Source organism: Lethenteron reissneri, unplaced genomic scaffold (genome assembly GCF_015708825.2).
Source record: "Lethenteron reissneri isolate LAM-NWPU_2019-01 unplaced genomic scaffold, ASM1570882v1 scaffold_77, whole genome shotgun sequence".
Lineage (NCBI taxonomy): Eukaryota > Metazoa > Chordata > Hyperoartia > Petromyzontiformes > Petromyzontidae > Lethenteron > Lethenteron reissneri.
Window position 1 is genome coordinate 49049 of NW_026892296.1, and position 16901 is coordinate 65949.

Here is a 16901-nt window from a genome sequence, read left to right on the forward strand (position 1 = left end):
TGGAATAAACATGTTCGTGTGGGTGGATGAGTGAGTGATCGGGCGCACACATGAGTGGGAAAACAAGCGAGTGAGTGGGCTTTTAAAGCAACAGTCACGATAGTCTTCTTGATTCTATCGGTAAAGTCACGTAGAAAGAAAATAATAAAATGATAAAAATAAAACATAATAAAATACAATGCTCACGACGTTTCGGCCACAACGCAAGCAGCCGTCCTCAGGTGAAGAATAGGGCTGTCGAAAAGACAGCGTCTGAATGAACACCACCAAGCTTGGCAGCGTATATTTAAGCTGGGTTAGAGTGGGAAGGGCGCCTTGACAAAGGTATTTGCATATCAACAGATGAATTTAGCATATTTATGGAAAATGTATATATGGGATTAGTCACTACTTGTGAAATGCGTAGGAGGTGGGGGGGGGGGGTCTCAAAGTCATATTATGCCATTGCATTATGTAGGATTAGCAGCAACAACAAAAGTCACGATAGTGTTTTAGTTTTGAAGCTTTCGTGACTGCAAGGATTCATACTCTTAGGTTTTTTTTCGGTAAAGTCACGTAGGGAAAAAAAATTAGCTTTTACAATATTTATAATAATATGAATAAAAAAGAATAACTCACGACGTTTCGGAGGCAACACAAGCTTCCTTCATCAGGTGTAAAAAGGCACAGCAAAATAACTGTAGAATAACTGTAACATAACTGTAGTTATTTTGCCTTTTTACACCTAACTACAGTTATTTTGCTGTGCCTTTTCACACCTGATGAAGGAAGCTTGTGTTGCCTCAGAAACGTCGTGATATATTATTTTATTTCTATTATTATTTCTATTTTTATCATTAATTATTTGTATTATTTATCTATTTTTACCTACGTGACTTTACCGATAAAAACCTAAGAGTATAGTCACGATAGTGATTGGATTGATACAATGAGTGGTCAAATATGTATTAATTAGGAGGATGAGTGATTCAAAAGTTTGCTAAATCTGAGCGTTGTTCCAACCTCTCCAGGCCATCCAACTTCAAACAAAATCTACTCGTTCCCAACAACATGGACAGACAAATCACGTGGGCTGAGATCTTGGATGAATATGAGGGTAAGTCCCAGATACCTGCATCACATGGATTATATGCGGAGGAGGAGACTCCTTGATGAATTACTTTTCGTAGACATGGCTTGGTGGTAATGGGAAGACGTAATGATCGAGTGTGGCAAAGAGGATGGGTTTATATTTGAGTTGTTGCCATCTTTGTTCAAACTGGGGTCTCAAGCTTATGTAATTTACGATCTCTCCGCCCCCGCCCCCTCTGTATATTTAAGGCCTCGTCACAGAGACGACCTCTCTCTTTCTGCCAATACGTGTTCTCTCTCTGCGTGTCTTTGTGATGTCTGTCTGCTTGTGTGTCTGTCTATAGTTTTCTGGTTAGATTTTTGTTGCTATTTATTTTATACCTGATGATGATTGCTTGTGTTGCAATCGAAACGTCGTAGTATGCTATTATTTAATTTATTATTTTATCTTTATACGTGACTTAACCTAAAGAACCAAAGAATAATTCCTCCAGTCACGAAAGCTCCAAAATTGAGATTGCCGACAAAAACATGACTTGTAAAGTTTTACTGCCATGTGATGACTATTTTTCAATAGCAGGTCCTGTTGTGTGGTAAGCGGTAATTACTGGCATCTCAAAATTAGTTCTGTGAGACTCCATGTCCTTCGTTCTCTAATTCAATACTCGTCCTTTGAATGCATTTTCTGTTCTTCATAGCCCGGGAGTCGGCGTGCCAGTCGACCACGTGGGGGGACGTTATGGATAAGGTGGACCCTTTCCCAGGCCAAAGTTACAAGAATCGCTCCCCAAAGGTGTGTATGGGTTCTAGATTTGAAGCTTTCGTGACTGCAAGGATTCATACTCTTAGTTATTTCGGTAAAGTCACGTAGGTATAAAATGAAATAAAAATTAATAAAAATAAAATAATAAAAATCACGACGTTTCGGAGGCAACACAAGTCTCCGTCCCAGGTATGAAACCGTCAAAGCTGAATTTGCTGTATCAAGTGAGGCAGGGATTCCAAGATGCAAGTTCTTAAATACAAGTTAAGGAGGGAGGAGGGGGGAGGAGCTTATCAGAATGTGGTAGCCAATGAATGGAACGTATTGGGAGGGGGGGCGGGGCTAAAAGAGAGCACGATGTGTATGGGGTCTGTGGGGTTAAAACACACGACATTCTCTCGACAACGAGCACACCATGTCACCTCACCAGCACACCAAAATATCACGACACCAACTCTCCCCATCACCTTCTCATCACACTACACGACCACCAATTCAATACACCATATTAGAGCCTCATCATGCCTCTATACCATCACAATACACCATCTCTCTAGAACATTCCACTACTTCTCCTCTCCATATCGCAACACCATGTCCCGACACCATCACCGCATCTCTTCACCGTCCCGCTCATGCAGGCACTTGAAGTGGCCATTTATTACCAATGAAGACAGAATGATATCAGGCAGTCACATTAATTATGTCTGTGATTTGATTGGAAGTTACCATTCCAGTTCCAAACTATGGGCGCTGCAGTGAAGTTTGTCCAGAGTTTGGGCTTCCAGATATTTATAATGGGACATTCTGTGAAAACTATTGCCAGTGATGATTATTGCCAACAATTGCTATGAAACCGCCACAATCGAGCAAAGTCTTGAGTGCATGCATGGGGTTTATGGGGATATATGAGGATGTGACATGTATTTTCATTCTATAGGAGTTGGGATATTTAGGGGTTAGTACTACACGTACAATGTGATACAAGTATTGATGGATAAGGCATTGTGTTAACAGCAGGTGATAGTGTATATTCAAGTGTGTACTAAGCAAGTTTGAATGACTGAATGTGGATGGCTGCATCTGTACATACATGTGTGAGTATGTTTTTTTGTTTGGGTTTATGTGCACGTCCACGTTTGCGTGCCTGTGGGTATGAATGTTTTCTTGCATGTGCATGTCTGAATGTTCTTTTGCTTATCTTTGCTTGATCAGAGGATAATTGGGGAGTTGAAGGACGTCAGCGGGATGAAGCATCTCCAGGAAAAGAACCTTAGCAAAGAAAGATGCACCATGGAAGAGGAGCGCCTCTTTGAGGTGCAGCGCATTGCCAGGGCGAAGTGCCGCACAGATGAGAAGTACTTCCGAGACTATCTCCTCAAGAAGCGCCTCATTCAAGTGAAGTACTTCATTGATGAGAAGCATCATCTCGAGATGATGTGTCCTGAGGAGAAGAATCTGGAGGAGGAGGAGAAGTGTCTCGCCAACGTGAAACGCGTCGAGGAGGAGAAGCGCCTTGAGCAGGAGCAGCGCCTTGCCAGCATTGCAACCATCACCACCACCGCTACCGCCGGCAACTCCACCCCCACCCCTGCCACCACCACCGCCACCACCACCACTGCCACCACTGCCACCACCACCGCCACCACCACCCCCACTGCCACTGATGCTGTTGCCGCCACTGCCACAAAACCCGCCGCCACCACCACCGCCACCACCGCCACGACCGCCGTCACCACCGCCACCACAGCCACCACCGCCAACGCCACAACTGCCGCCACCGCATCCACCGCCACCACTGCCACTGACGTTGTTGCCGCCACTGCCACAAAACCCTCCGCCACCACTGCCATCCTCCACCACTGCCATCACCACCACCGCCGCCACCACCACCACCGCAGTAACCACCACCGCCGCCACCACCGCCGCCACCACCACCGCCACCACCGCCGCCACCGACACCGCCGCCGCCACCACTACCACCGCCGCCACCACCACCACCGCTGCAACCACCACCGCCACCGCATCCACCTCTGACACTCCTGTACAGGGCCCGATTGCTCCAAGCTTTGGAGAAGAGGGCTTCCAAGCAGAGAAGATGGATAAGAAGATAGAGGTGGAACAGGAAGAGGAGAAGGTGGAGGAAGAGGTTGAGGAGGAACAGGAGGAGGGAATGGAGAAGACAGAGAATGGAGAGAAGATGGTGGTGGAGGATGAAGAGGAGGAGATGGAGGACGAGACAAAGCAGGAGGTGGAGGAGGTGCAGGTGGTGGAGGTGGTGATGCAGGGAAAGAAGAGGAAGCGAGGGGGCCTTGCTCGCGTGGCGAGAGCGATCACCTCCCTCCTCCGCCGCGTGCTGCTTTGTGGTGGCATGTCCACCCAGAGCCACTCCTGTAAAGAATAAGGTTCAATACCATTGTTGTTGCTGGCACTTTAAACTTTGTGAAATAAACCCATGATGACACAACATAACGTTGAATTGCTTGCAAGTGTAATAAAGGACTCGTTCACTGGGTCTGTCTCCGTTGTCCTTTATTTGGGTTCTTTACACTTGTCCCACACGGCCCTCGCTCAGAGCCTCCCCGCTTAGCAGCTCGACAGCTGCCTTCGCTCACGTAGCCTTTCGCGCTCCTGCAGCTCCGCTGTGCAGTCCTCCGGCTGCTCTCACTGCAGCTCCACCGCTGCTCCCTGTTCCCCCGTGCTCGTCACCGCTGGCCGACGGTGCCGAGTCTTACTGTGTGTGGCGATCTCGCCACTCTCCAACCTCCGCACTGTGTGGCCTCACTCTGTCTCTATTCCCAACACTCTCCCGTTTCTTCCGGTATCTCTCCCTTAAGACCTCATCCCTCTCTCTCACGTGACCTAACTCCTCCCCCCGTGACGTCATATCCGCGAGGCCGTTTATGCCCGCATTACACAAGTATACTACTGTTTGTATGTACATGGATCTGTACTTTTGTGTATGTCCACTCGTGTGTGGGTGTGTGTACATGGGAGTGTATATGTGTACTCGTGTATGATTATGCATTGGAACAAACAAATTGTTTTTATATTGTGTCGTACAAATAATTTAGGGGAAACGTGGTAGGAATGCGCCACCTCAACAGGGAACTACAGGGATGAGACTCCCCGCTCGTGGTGCTAAATGAATGAAAACAGCGCCACTGAGCAGACAGAGCCCCGCCCCTACAGCTCGTGAGTGTAACGTAGTGAGTGTGACCAGCGAACTGCCACGATGCTGCCAGGTAAGGGTAAACTTGTGTGATGGAGATGCTTCACCTGAAACTTGCCTCCACACGTGTTCGTTATGAACATTGTAACAATAAGGGACGATCAGTCATCTTTAACATAGCAGGTCTTTATTGTTCTGCAAGTATATTAACGTTAAAACTCGTAGAAACACATGCACACTCGTGTGTGAATGTACAACGCTGTATATACAGTCGTGTTTGGATGCACACTCGTGTGTGTATGTCTACTCGTCCGTGTTTTTTTTAAAGGAAAACTATGGTAGCAATAACGTACGATTAGTCATTTTTAAAAACAAATCAGGTCTTTATTAATCTGCAAGAAAACTCACGTTAATACTCGTATCGAAATCTTTATTAATACGCAGGCTCAAACAGGAAAGGAAATAGGCAAATTATTTCCCAATAGGAATTTAACAGTTAAAAGATATTCTTGAAATCAAACACGTAAACGTCGATTTCCCCTTTGACGTCCTTTTCGACTGAAGCCATTCGTCCAAAGTATAAAATTGTTGTCATTCTGAAATAAGTGAACACTTCTGGAACTTTAAAGGAAGACATTCATCTGAACACATTATAGAGTATTCACAACATCACTCTAGCTTGAAGTCCTAGAAATCACCGAAAAATATATATAAGCGACACGAATATGACTCTCCAGCCACTCCACTATATCAAGCCATCTATCAGGATGCAACTGCATGGGGTCGAAAGAGGAATTTCGTTGAGGACTCATGACAACATTTTTACTCTTTGTTTGATGATGCCTGTGAAGTGTTGCTGACCGTGAAAATGCTTCCAAAACACAGAGCAATCAAACGGTTTTGTTAAAAGAATTACACCAGTTTGTAGTGCTGGAAATCACTGATATAATCAATTGCACCTGATAAATTGATCTAACAGAGACACAAACGTGCACATTCCAGGACTTTACAGGAAGTACTCAATACTTTGATTATCCAGCCACTCCAGCAGCCATTTCTCATTATCAACCTGCATGGGGTCGAAATAGGAATTGTCGTCAGGGCTCAGTACATCCACTACATCCACGCATCTCTCAGGATCCACCTGCATAGGTTCGAAAGATGCATTTTTTTAGGACTCATTGCAGCACTCTGTATTTCTCCTTTTGATTTCACTTTCATTGCGGATCTTCTCATGCTTGTTTCGGGGTGATGACCGTGTCCTCTCCAACGGAGAACAATTGAATGGCTTCTCGCCCGTGTGTGTTTTCTGGTGACGATGAAGATTTGATTTCCGTGAAAATGGCTTCCCACACAGAGAGCAATTGAACGCCTTCTCGCCCGTGTGTGTTTTTTGGTGAGTGTGAAGATCTGCTTTACGGGCAAATGCCTTCACACAGAGCAATTGAATGGCTTCTCACCCGTGTGTGTTTTTTGGTGATTGCGAAGAGTTGATGAATCTGCAAATGACTTCCCACACACAGAGCAATTGAATGGCTTCTCACCTGAGTGTGTTTTCTGGTGATTGCGAAGAGTTGATGAATCTGCAAATGCCTTCCCACACACAGAGCAATTGAATGGCTTCTCGCCCGTGTGTGTTTTTTGGTGACTTTGAAGAATTGTTTTCCATGCAAATGCCTTCCCACACACAGAACAATGGAATGGCTTCTCGCCCGTATGTGTTTTCTGGTGTCTGTTAAGAGTTGATTTCCGCGAAAACGCCTTCCCACACACGGAGCAATTGAAAGGCTGCTCACCCGTGTGTGCGTGGCGCTGCGGAGAGTTGTTCTGCTCCATGTGACTGATTCTTCAGAGCAGAGTAACAGTCGCGGGTGTTGTTGATTATTAAAGGCAAACTCTAAGCTGTGTGGATGTCTGGCTCAAATCGCCAATATGCAAATTCTTACCAACGTCTAACTGAGACACAGTAACGTCTCGTAAGTGTTGATGCACGGCGTATCGATGACCCTGGAACCCGTCTGAAGAGATCACCACGAATTCTCCCGAAGCGAAGTCGCCAACCAGTCGCCAAGCAATCGTGCTCACCAGGCTGGGTCTCGTGGAAGAAGGTTTATCTGCAGAGCGAGGAGTCGAGCGTCTATCCTCAGCAAAATCCCTCTCGAAATAACCTTGAGGTCTGATTTTAAGCCCCTTATAACTTCGCTCTCGCATTCAAATCCTTTATTCTCAACTTGGCCTATCATGGACTTTGCATTCAATTGTTAATTTTTACATTAACAATCTGCATATCTAGCCACATAATACATATCACTGCATAATTGTAAACCTCCGTTTGAATAAGGATGTGCATCTCCATGCATAATTCCGTGCTTCGTGTTAATTTTCTAATATTCACCCCCCAATGTCCTCTAAACTGCTGCAAGTTTAGAGGATTATAAAGCGACATACAGTCTGAAGTATCAAAATTGGTGATTTCGAGCTTGATTTGGAATAAAATGTGCAAGTTTATACTCTACTGACTTTGTTTCATAATTATATTTAAGGACAATCGTGTTGAGCGGGGTGCTTCTAGAAAATGAGTGTTTTATATTATAATTTCTGCCATCAACTTTAAATGATCATCTGAATGGTTTAGCTTGTAAGCGTGGTTTATTATAATGTCCATATTAAAGGTGTTTTGGGTTAGATCGCTTAAATATACAAATGTGTATTTGAAACCCGCCACCACCCGACAAAGCCAACTAGTAAGGGTTGTCACGTAGCAATAAGGGACGATCATCTTTAACATAGCAGGTATTTATTGTTCTTCAAGTATATTAACGTTAAAACTCATAGAAACACATGCACACTCGTGTGTGAATGCACACCGCTGTATATACAGTCGTGTTTGGATGCACACTCGTGTGTGTATGTCTACTCGTCTGTGTTTTTTTAATTAGAAATATGGTAGCAATAACGTACGATCAGTCATGTTTAAAAACAGGTCCTTATTAATCTGCAAGAAAACTCACGTTAATACTCGTATCGAAATCTGTATTAATACGCATGCTATTTCCCAGTTAAAACAGATTCTTAAAATCAAAAACGTAAACGTCGATTTCCCCTTTGACGTCCTTTTCCACTGAAGCCATTCGTCCAGAAGCCCAAGCCATCAAACACAGGAACAACGAACGTGCAATCCACACACACTCTGAAACCTATTATTTGAAGTGAATTAATTTATTACACAATGATGAAAATTAATGAACATGTTTAAAATATTGAGCAAAGTTGTGATCACAGACTTTCTCCAACTTTAGCTCAACAAGACCACTTAACCACGAGAGTAAAATCAGGAATTGAACCACCTCACAACCACTGCACATCACACCACATCAACAAGTAATCCGATCGGACGATAAAGCACCACCTTAACGTGACGAAGTCTAGAATAAACCTCAACACTCAAGACGCGGAATTCAACACAAACACCACGACACAATTAATAACAGGAATGGGCAAATCCTAAAACAAGACAGCACACCCAGATCAGTAGCTGTGAGAAGATGACAACGTATGGCAACTTCTACCATATCAGAACGGGAGACACAGCAGAGCCTCACCATTCTGGCGAATTGCCCGATGATGCTGGATGCAATTACCAGCGAAACGTCGTACTCAAATTGTAAATGTTGTGGTTTCACGCTTCAACACACCGGTGGACTAAAGCAGTGAACTATTTATCTTTTGTCAACGTGACACGTTTTTACTGATCGGCCGTGTCGGGTGGTGAAGGGTTACGACACATTTATTAATAACGCGATCTAAACCCGAAAACGTTGATCATGAATAATATTGGTCGCGACATCCTACGTGTTAAACATTCTACCATAAACACCACACATTTAACAGAGCCGATGATCCAACTACGAGACGAAGCAATATATCTATCGAAGTATAAAATTGTTGTCATCCTGAAATGAGTGAACACTTCTGGAACTTATCAGGAACACTTTTATCTGAACACAATGTAGAGCATTCACAACATCACTCTAGCTTGAAGTCCTAGAAATCACCGAAAAAAATATATAAGAGACAGAAATATGACTCTCCAGCCACTCCAATACATAAATCCATCTCTCAGGTTGCAACTGCATGGGGTCGAAAGAGGAGTTTCGTTTAGGACTCATGACAACATGTGTACTCTTTGTTTTATGATGCATGTGAAGTGTTGCTGACCGTGAAAATGCTTCCAACACACAGAGCACTCAAGCGGTTTTGTTAAAATAATGACACTAGCTTGGAGTAGTGCTGGAAATCACTGATATAATCAATTGCACCTAATACACTGATCTAACAGAGACACAAACGTGCACATTCCAGGACTTTAACAGAAGTACTCAATACTTTGATTATCCAGCCACTCCAGCAGCCATTTCTCATTATCAACCCGCATGGGGTCAAAAAAAGAATTGTCGTCAGGGCTCAGTACATCCAGCCATCTCGCAGGATCCAACCGCATGGGGTCGAAAAAGGAATTGTCGTCAGGACTCATTACATCCACTACATCCACGCATCTCTCAGGATCCACCTGCATAGGTTCGATAGATGCATTTTTTTCAGGACTCATTGCAGCACTTTGTATTTCACCTTTTGTTTTCACTTCCCTATTTTTGCTGATCTTCTCATACTTGTTTCGGGGTGATGACCGTGTCCTCTCCAACGGAGAACAATTGAATAGCTTCTCGCCCGTGTGTGTTTTATGGTGTCTGTTAAGAGTTGATTTCCGTGAAAATGACTTCTCACACACAGAGCACTTGAATGGCTTCTCACCCGTGTGTGTTTTATGGTGTCTGTTAAGAGTTGATTTCTGTGAAAATGACTTCTCACACACAGAGCACTTGAATGGCTTCTCACCTGTGTGTGTTTTCAGGTGACTGTGAAGATGTGATTTCAGTGCAAATGCCTTCCAACACACAGAGCAATTGAACGGCTTTTCGTCCGTGTGTGTTTTCTGGTGACTGTGAAGATGTGATTTCTGTGCAAATGTCTTCCCACACACAGCGCAATTGAATGGCTTCTCACCCGAGTGTGTTTTCTGGTGAGTGTGAAGATTTTGTTTCAGTGAAAATGCCTTCCCACACATAGCGCAATTGAATGACTTCTCACCCGAGTGTGTTTTCTGGTGACTGTGAAGATGTGATTTCTGTGCAAATGTCTTCCCACACACAGCGCAATTGAATGGCTTCTCACCCGAGTGTGTTTTCTGGTGAGTGTGAAGATTTTGTTTCAGTGAAAATGCCTTCCCACACACAGCGCATTTGAATGGCTTCTCACCCGAGTGTGTTTTCTGGTGACTGTGAAGATTTGATTTCTGTGAAAATGACTTCTCACACACAGAGCAATTGAACGGCTTTTCGCCCGAGTGTGTTTTCTGGTGACTGTGAAAATGTGATTTCTATGCAAATTCCTTACCACACACAGAGCAATTAAATGGCTTCTTACCCGTGTGTGTGTGGCGCTGTGGAGAGTTTTTCTGCTCCATGTGACTGATTCTTCAGAGCAGAGAAACTGTCGCGGATGTTGTTGAGAGTTAAAGGCACCCTCTAAGCTGCGTGGATGTCTGGCTCAAATCGCCAAGAAGCAAACTCTTACCAACATCTAACCGATACACAGTAAGTCGGACTACACACGCGATTACCAGTTTATCCACTAACAAAGACACTTACTTGTTGATGCACGTCGTATCGATGTCCCTGTAACCCGTCTGAAGAGATTGCCACGAACTCTCCCGAAGCGAAGTCGCCAACCAGTCGCCAAGGCTGGGTCTCGTGGAAGAAGGGTTATCTGCAGAGCGGGGAGTCGAGCGTCTATCCTCAGCAAAATCCCTCTCGAAATGACCTTGAGGTCTGATTTTAAGCCCCTTATAACTTCGCTCTAGCATCCAAATCCTTTGTTCTCGACTTGGCCTATTATGGACTTTGCATTCAATTGTAATTTTTACATTAACAATCCGCATATCTAGCAACATAATACGTATGTACATCTCACTGCATAATTGTACACTTCCGTTTGAATAAGAATGTGCATCTCCATGCATAATTCCGTGCTTCGTGTTAATTTGCTAATATTCACCCCCCAATGTCCTCTAAACTGCTGCAAGTTTAGAGGATTATAAAGCGACATACAGTCTGAAGTATCAAAATTGGTGATTTCGAGCTTGATTTGGAATAAAATGTGCAAGTTTATACTCTACTGACTTTGTTTCATAATTATATTTAAGGACAATCGTGTTGAGCGGGGTGCTTCTAGAAAATGAGTGTTTTATATTATAATTTCTGCCATCAACTTTGAATGATCATCTGAATGGTTTAGCTTGTAAGCGTGGTTTATTATAATGTCCATATTAAAGGTTTTTTGGGTTAGATCACTTAAATATACAAATGTGTATTTGAAACCCGCCACCACCCGACAAAGCCAACTAGTAAGGGTTGTCACGTAGCAATAAGGGACGATAATCTTTAACATAGCAGGTATTTATTGTTCTTCAAGTATATTAACGTTAAAACTCATAGAAACACATGCACACTCGTGTGTGAATGCACATCGCTGTATATACAGTCGTGTTTGGATGCACACTCGTGTGTGTATGTCTACTCGTCTGTGTTTTTTTATTTAGAAATATGGTAGCAATAACGTACGATCAGTCATGTTTAAAAACAGGTCCTTATTAATCTGCAAGAAAACTCACGTTAATACTCGTATCGAAATCTGTATTAATACTCATGCTATTTCCCAGTTAAAACAGGTTCTTAAAATCAAAAACGTAAACGTCGATTTCCCCTTTGACGTCATTTTCCACTGAAGCCATTCGTCCAGAAGCCCAAGTCATCAAACACAGGAACAACGAACGTGCAATCCACACACACTCTGAAACATATTATTTGAAGTGAATTAATTTATTACACAATGATGAAAATTAATGAACATGTTTAAAATATTGAGCAAAGTTGTGATCACAGACTTTCTCCAACTTTAGCTCAACAAGACCACTTAACCACGAGAGTAAAATCAGGAATTGAACCACCTCACAACCACTGCGCATCACACCACATCAACAAGTAATCCGATCGGACGATAAAGCACCACCTTAACGTGACGAAGTCTAGAATAAACCTCAACACTCAAGACGCGGAATTCAACACAAACACCACGACACAATTAATAACAGGAATGGGCAAATCCTAAAACAAGACAGCACACCCAGATCAGTAGCTGTGAGAAGATGACAACACATGGCAACTTCTACCATAAACACCACACATTTAACAGAGACGATGATCCAACTACGAGACGAAGTAATGTATCTATCGAAGCATAAAATTGTTTTCATCCTGAAATATGTGAACACTTCTGGAACTTATCAGGAACACTTTTATCTGAACACAATGTAGAGCATTAACAACATCACTCTAGCTTGAAATCCTAGAAATCACTGAAAAAAATATATAAGAGACAGAAATATGACTCTCCAGCCACTCCACTACATCAAGCCATCTCTCAGGTTGCAACTGCATGGGCTCGAAAAAGGAATTTCGTTTAGGACTCATGACAACATTTTTACTCTTTGCTTGATGATTCCTGTGAAGTGTCGATAACTGTGAAAATGCTTCCAACACACAGAGCAATCGAATGGTTTTATTAAATTGATTACATTAGCTTGAAGTTGTGCTGGAAATCACTGATATAATCAATTGCACCTAATACATTGATCTAACAGAGACACAAACGTGCACATTCCAGGACTTTAACAGAAGTACTCAATACTTTGATTATCCAGCCACTCCAGCAGCCATTTCTCATTATCAACCTGCATGGGGTCAAAAAAAGATTTGGCGTCAGGGCTCAGTACATCCAGCCATCTCGCAGGATTCAACTGCATGGGGTCGAAAGAGGAATTGTCGTCAGGACTCATTACATCCACTACATCCACACATCTCTCAGGATCCACCTGCATAGGTTCGAAAGATGCATTTTTTTCAGGACTCATTGCAGCACTTTGTGTTTCACCTTTTGATTTCACTTCCCTATCATTGCGGATCTTCTCATGCTTGTTTCGGGGTGATGACTGTGTCCTTTCCAACGGAGAACAGTTGAATGGATTCTCGCCCTTGTGTGTTTTCTGGTGACTGTGAAGATCTGATTTCTGTGCAAATGCCTTCCCGCACACAGCGCAATTGAATGGCTTCTCGCCCGTGTGTGTTTTCTGGTGACGATGAAGATGTGATTTCCTTGCAAATGCCTTCCCACACACAGAGCAATTGAATGGCTTCACGCCCGTGTGTGTTTTCTGGTGAGTTTTAAGAGTTGATTTATGTGCAAATGACTTCAAACACACAGAGCAATTGAATGGCTTCTCACCCGAGTGTGTTTTCTGGTGACTATAAATATTTGATTTATGTGAAAATGACTTCCCACACACAGAGCAATTGAATGGCTTCTCGCCCGTGTGTGTGTTTTGGTGATGGTGAAGATCTGCTTTACGGGCAAATGCCTTCACACAAACAGAGCAATTGAATGGCTTTTCGCCCGTGTGTGTTTTCTTGTGACTGCGAAGAGTTGATGAATCTGCAAATGCCTTCCCACACACAGAGCAATCGAACGGCTTCTCGCCCGTGTGTGTTTTCTGGTGACTGTTAAGATTTGATTTCTGTGCAAATGCCTTCCCACACACAGAGCAATTGAACGGCTTCTCGCCCGTGTGTGTTTTCTGGTGACGGTTACGATTTGATGAATCTGCAAATGCCTTCCCACAAACAGAGCAATTGAACCGCTTCTCGCCCGTGTGTGCGTGCCGCTTTGGAGAGTTTTTCTGCTCCATGTGACTGATTCTTCAAAGCAGAGTAACAGTCGCGGGTGTTGTTGAGAGTTCAAGGCGACATCTAAGGTGCGTGGATGTCTGGCTTAAATCGCCAAGAAGCAAACTCTTACCAACGTCTAACTGAGACACAGTAACGTCTCCTAAGTCGGACTACACACGCGATTACCAGTTTATCCACTAACAAAGACACTTACTTGTTGATGCACCGCCTATCGATGTCCCTGTAACCCGTCTGAAGAGATCGCCACGAACTCTCCCGAAGCGAAGTCGCCAACCAGTCGCCAAGCAATCGTGCTCGCCAGGGTGGGTCTCGTGGAAGAAGGGTTATCTGCAGAGCGGGGAGTCGAGCTTCTATGCTCAGCAAAATCCCTCTCGAAATGACCTTGAGGTCTGATTTTAAGCCCTTTATATCTTCGCTCTAGCATCCAAATCCTTTGTTCACAACTTGGCCTATTATGGACTTTGCATTAAATTGTTAATTTTTACGTTACAATCCGCATATCCAGAAACATAATACGTATGTACATCTCACGCATAATTGTACACTTCCGTTTGAATAAGGATGTGCATCTCCATGCATAATTCCGTGCTTCGTGTTAATTTGCTAATATTCACCCCCCAATGTCCTCTAAACTGCTGCAAGTTTAGAGGATTATAAATCGACATACAGTCTGAAGTATCAAAATTGGTGATCTCGAGCTTGATTTGGAATAAGATGTGCAAGTTTATACTGTACTGACTTTGTTTTATAAATATATTTAAGGACAATCGTGTTGAGCGGGGTGTTTCTAGAAAACGAGTGTTTTATATTAAAAATTCTGCCATGAACTTTTAATAATCATCTGAATGGTTTAGCTTGTAAGCGGGGTTTATTATCATGTCCACATTAAAGGTTTTTTGGGTGAGAACGCTTAAATATACAAATGTGTAGTTGAAACCCGCCACCGCCCGACAAAAGCCAACTAGTAAGGGTTGTCACATAAATAGAACATGCACATTTGTCACTTGTACAGCACACCGGTGTGTTGGAGAGCCAAGCCACAACAAGTGTTGTGGGGCATCTAAGATTCATATCGTCAGCTTAACCTGTGAAAATAATCACAAGACCCCGCTATCTAAGTATTCTACTGTTTGTATGTACATGGATCTGTACTTCTGTGTATGTCCACTCGTGTGTGGGTGTGTGTACATGGGAGTGTATATGTGTACTCGTGTATGATTATGTATTGGAACAAACAAATTGTGTTTATATTGTGTCGTACAAATCATTTAAGGGAAACGTGGTCGGAATGCGCCACCACAACAGAAAACTACAGGGATGAGACTCCCCGCTCGTGGTGCTAAATGAATGAAAACAGCGCCACTGAGCAGACAGAGCCCCGCCCCTACAGCTCGTGAGTGTGACGTAGTGAGTGTGACCAGCGGACTGCCACGATGCTGCCAGGTAAGGGTAAACTTGTGTGATGGAGATGCTTCACCTGAAACTCGCCTCCACACGTGTTCGCTATGAACATTGTAGCAATAAGGGACGATCAGTCATCTTTAACATAGCAGGTCTTTATTGTTCTGCAAGTATATTAACGTTAAAACTCGTAGAAACACATGCACACTCGTGTGTGAATGTACAACGCTGTATATACAGTCGTGTTTGGATGCACACTCGTGTGTGTATGTCTACTCGTCCGTGTTTTTTTAAAGGAAAATATAGTAGCAATAACGTACGATCAGTCATCTTTAAAAACAAATCAGGTCTTTATTAATCTGCAAGAAAACTCACGTTAATACTCGTATCGAAATCTTTATTAATACGCAGGCTCAAACAGGAAAGGAACTTGGCAAATTATTTCCCAATAGGAATTCAACAGTTAAAAGATATTCTTAAAATCAAACAAGGAAACGTCGATTTCCCCTTTGACGTCCTTTTCCACTGAAGCCATTCGTCCAGAAGTCCAAGCCATCAAACACAGGAACAGCGAACGTGCAATCCACGCACACTCTGAAACTTATTATTTGAAGTTAATTAATTTATTACACAATCTTGAAAATTAAAGAACATGTTTAAAATAGTGAGCAAAGTTGTGGTCACAGACTTTCTCCAACTTCAGCTCAACAAGACCACTTAACCACTAGAGTAAAATCAGGAATTGAACCACCTCACAAGCACTGCACATCACACCACATCAACAAGTAATCCGATAGGACTACAAAGCACCACCTTAACGTGACGAAGTCTAGAATAAACCTCAACACTCAAGACGCGGAATTCAACACAAACACCACGACACAATTGATAACAGTATTTTCTGGTGACTTTTAAGAGTTGATTTCTGTGCAAATGCCATCCCGCACACAGAGCAATTGAATGGCTTCTTGCCCGTGTGTGTTTTCTGGTGACTGTTAAGAGTTGATTTCTGTGCAAATGCCTTCCCACACACAGAGCAATTGAACGGCTTCTCGCCCGTGTGTGTTTTCTGGTGATTGCGAAGAGTTGATGAATCTGCAAATGCCTTCCCACACACAGAGCAATTGAACGGCTTCTCGCCCGTGTGTGTTTTCTGGTGACGGTTACGATTTGATGAATCTACAAATGCCTTCCCACACACAGAACAATTGAAAGGCTTTTCGCCCGTGTGTGTGTTCTGGTGAGTGTGAAGATTTTTTTTCAGTGAAAATGCCTTCCCACAAAGAGAGCAATTGAACCGCTTCTTGCCAGTGTGTGCGTGCCGATGTGGAGAGTTTTTCTGCTCCATGTGACTGATTCTTCAGAGCAGAGTAACAGTCGCGGGTGTTGTTGAGAGTTAAAGGCACCCTCTAAGCTGCGTGGATGTCTGGCTCAAATCGCCAAAAAGCAACTCTCACTAACGTCTAACCGCGACACTGTAAGTCGGACTACACACGCGATTACCAGTTTATCCACTAACAAAGACACTTACTTGTTGATGCACGGCGTATCGATGTCCCTGTAACCCGTCTGAAGAGATCGCCACGAACTCTCCCGAAGCAAAGTCCCCAACCAGTCGCCAAGCAATCGTGCT

The 16901-nt window shown here is 43.4% G+C and overlaps 1 protein-coding gene across 1 annotated transcript in view; it reads left to right on the top strand.

The window, feature by feature from the left end:
- The first annotated feature begins 1010 nt into the window (after positions 1–1010).
- The window catches only part of LOC133340115 (golgin subfamily A member 6-like protein 22), a 39697-nt gene continuing 23806 nt past the window's right edge, over positions 1011–16901 (top strand). Inside the window, exons 1-4 of the mRNA XM_061548173.1 lie at positions 1011–1096; positions 1770–1864; positions 3050–3379; positions 3885–4037. Coding sequence (XP_061404157.1) covers positions 1051–1096; positions 1770–1864; positions 3050–3379; positions 3885–4037 — 624 coding nt within the window. The 5' untranslated portion in view covers positions 1011–1050. The remainder of the gene's footprint in view (positions 1097–1769; positions 1865–3049; positions 3380–3884; positions 4038–16901) is intronic.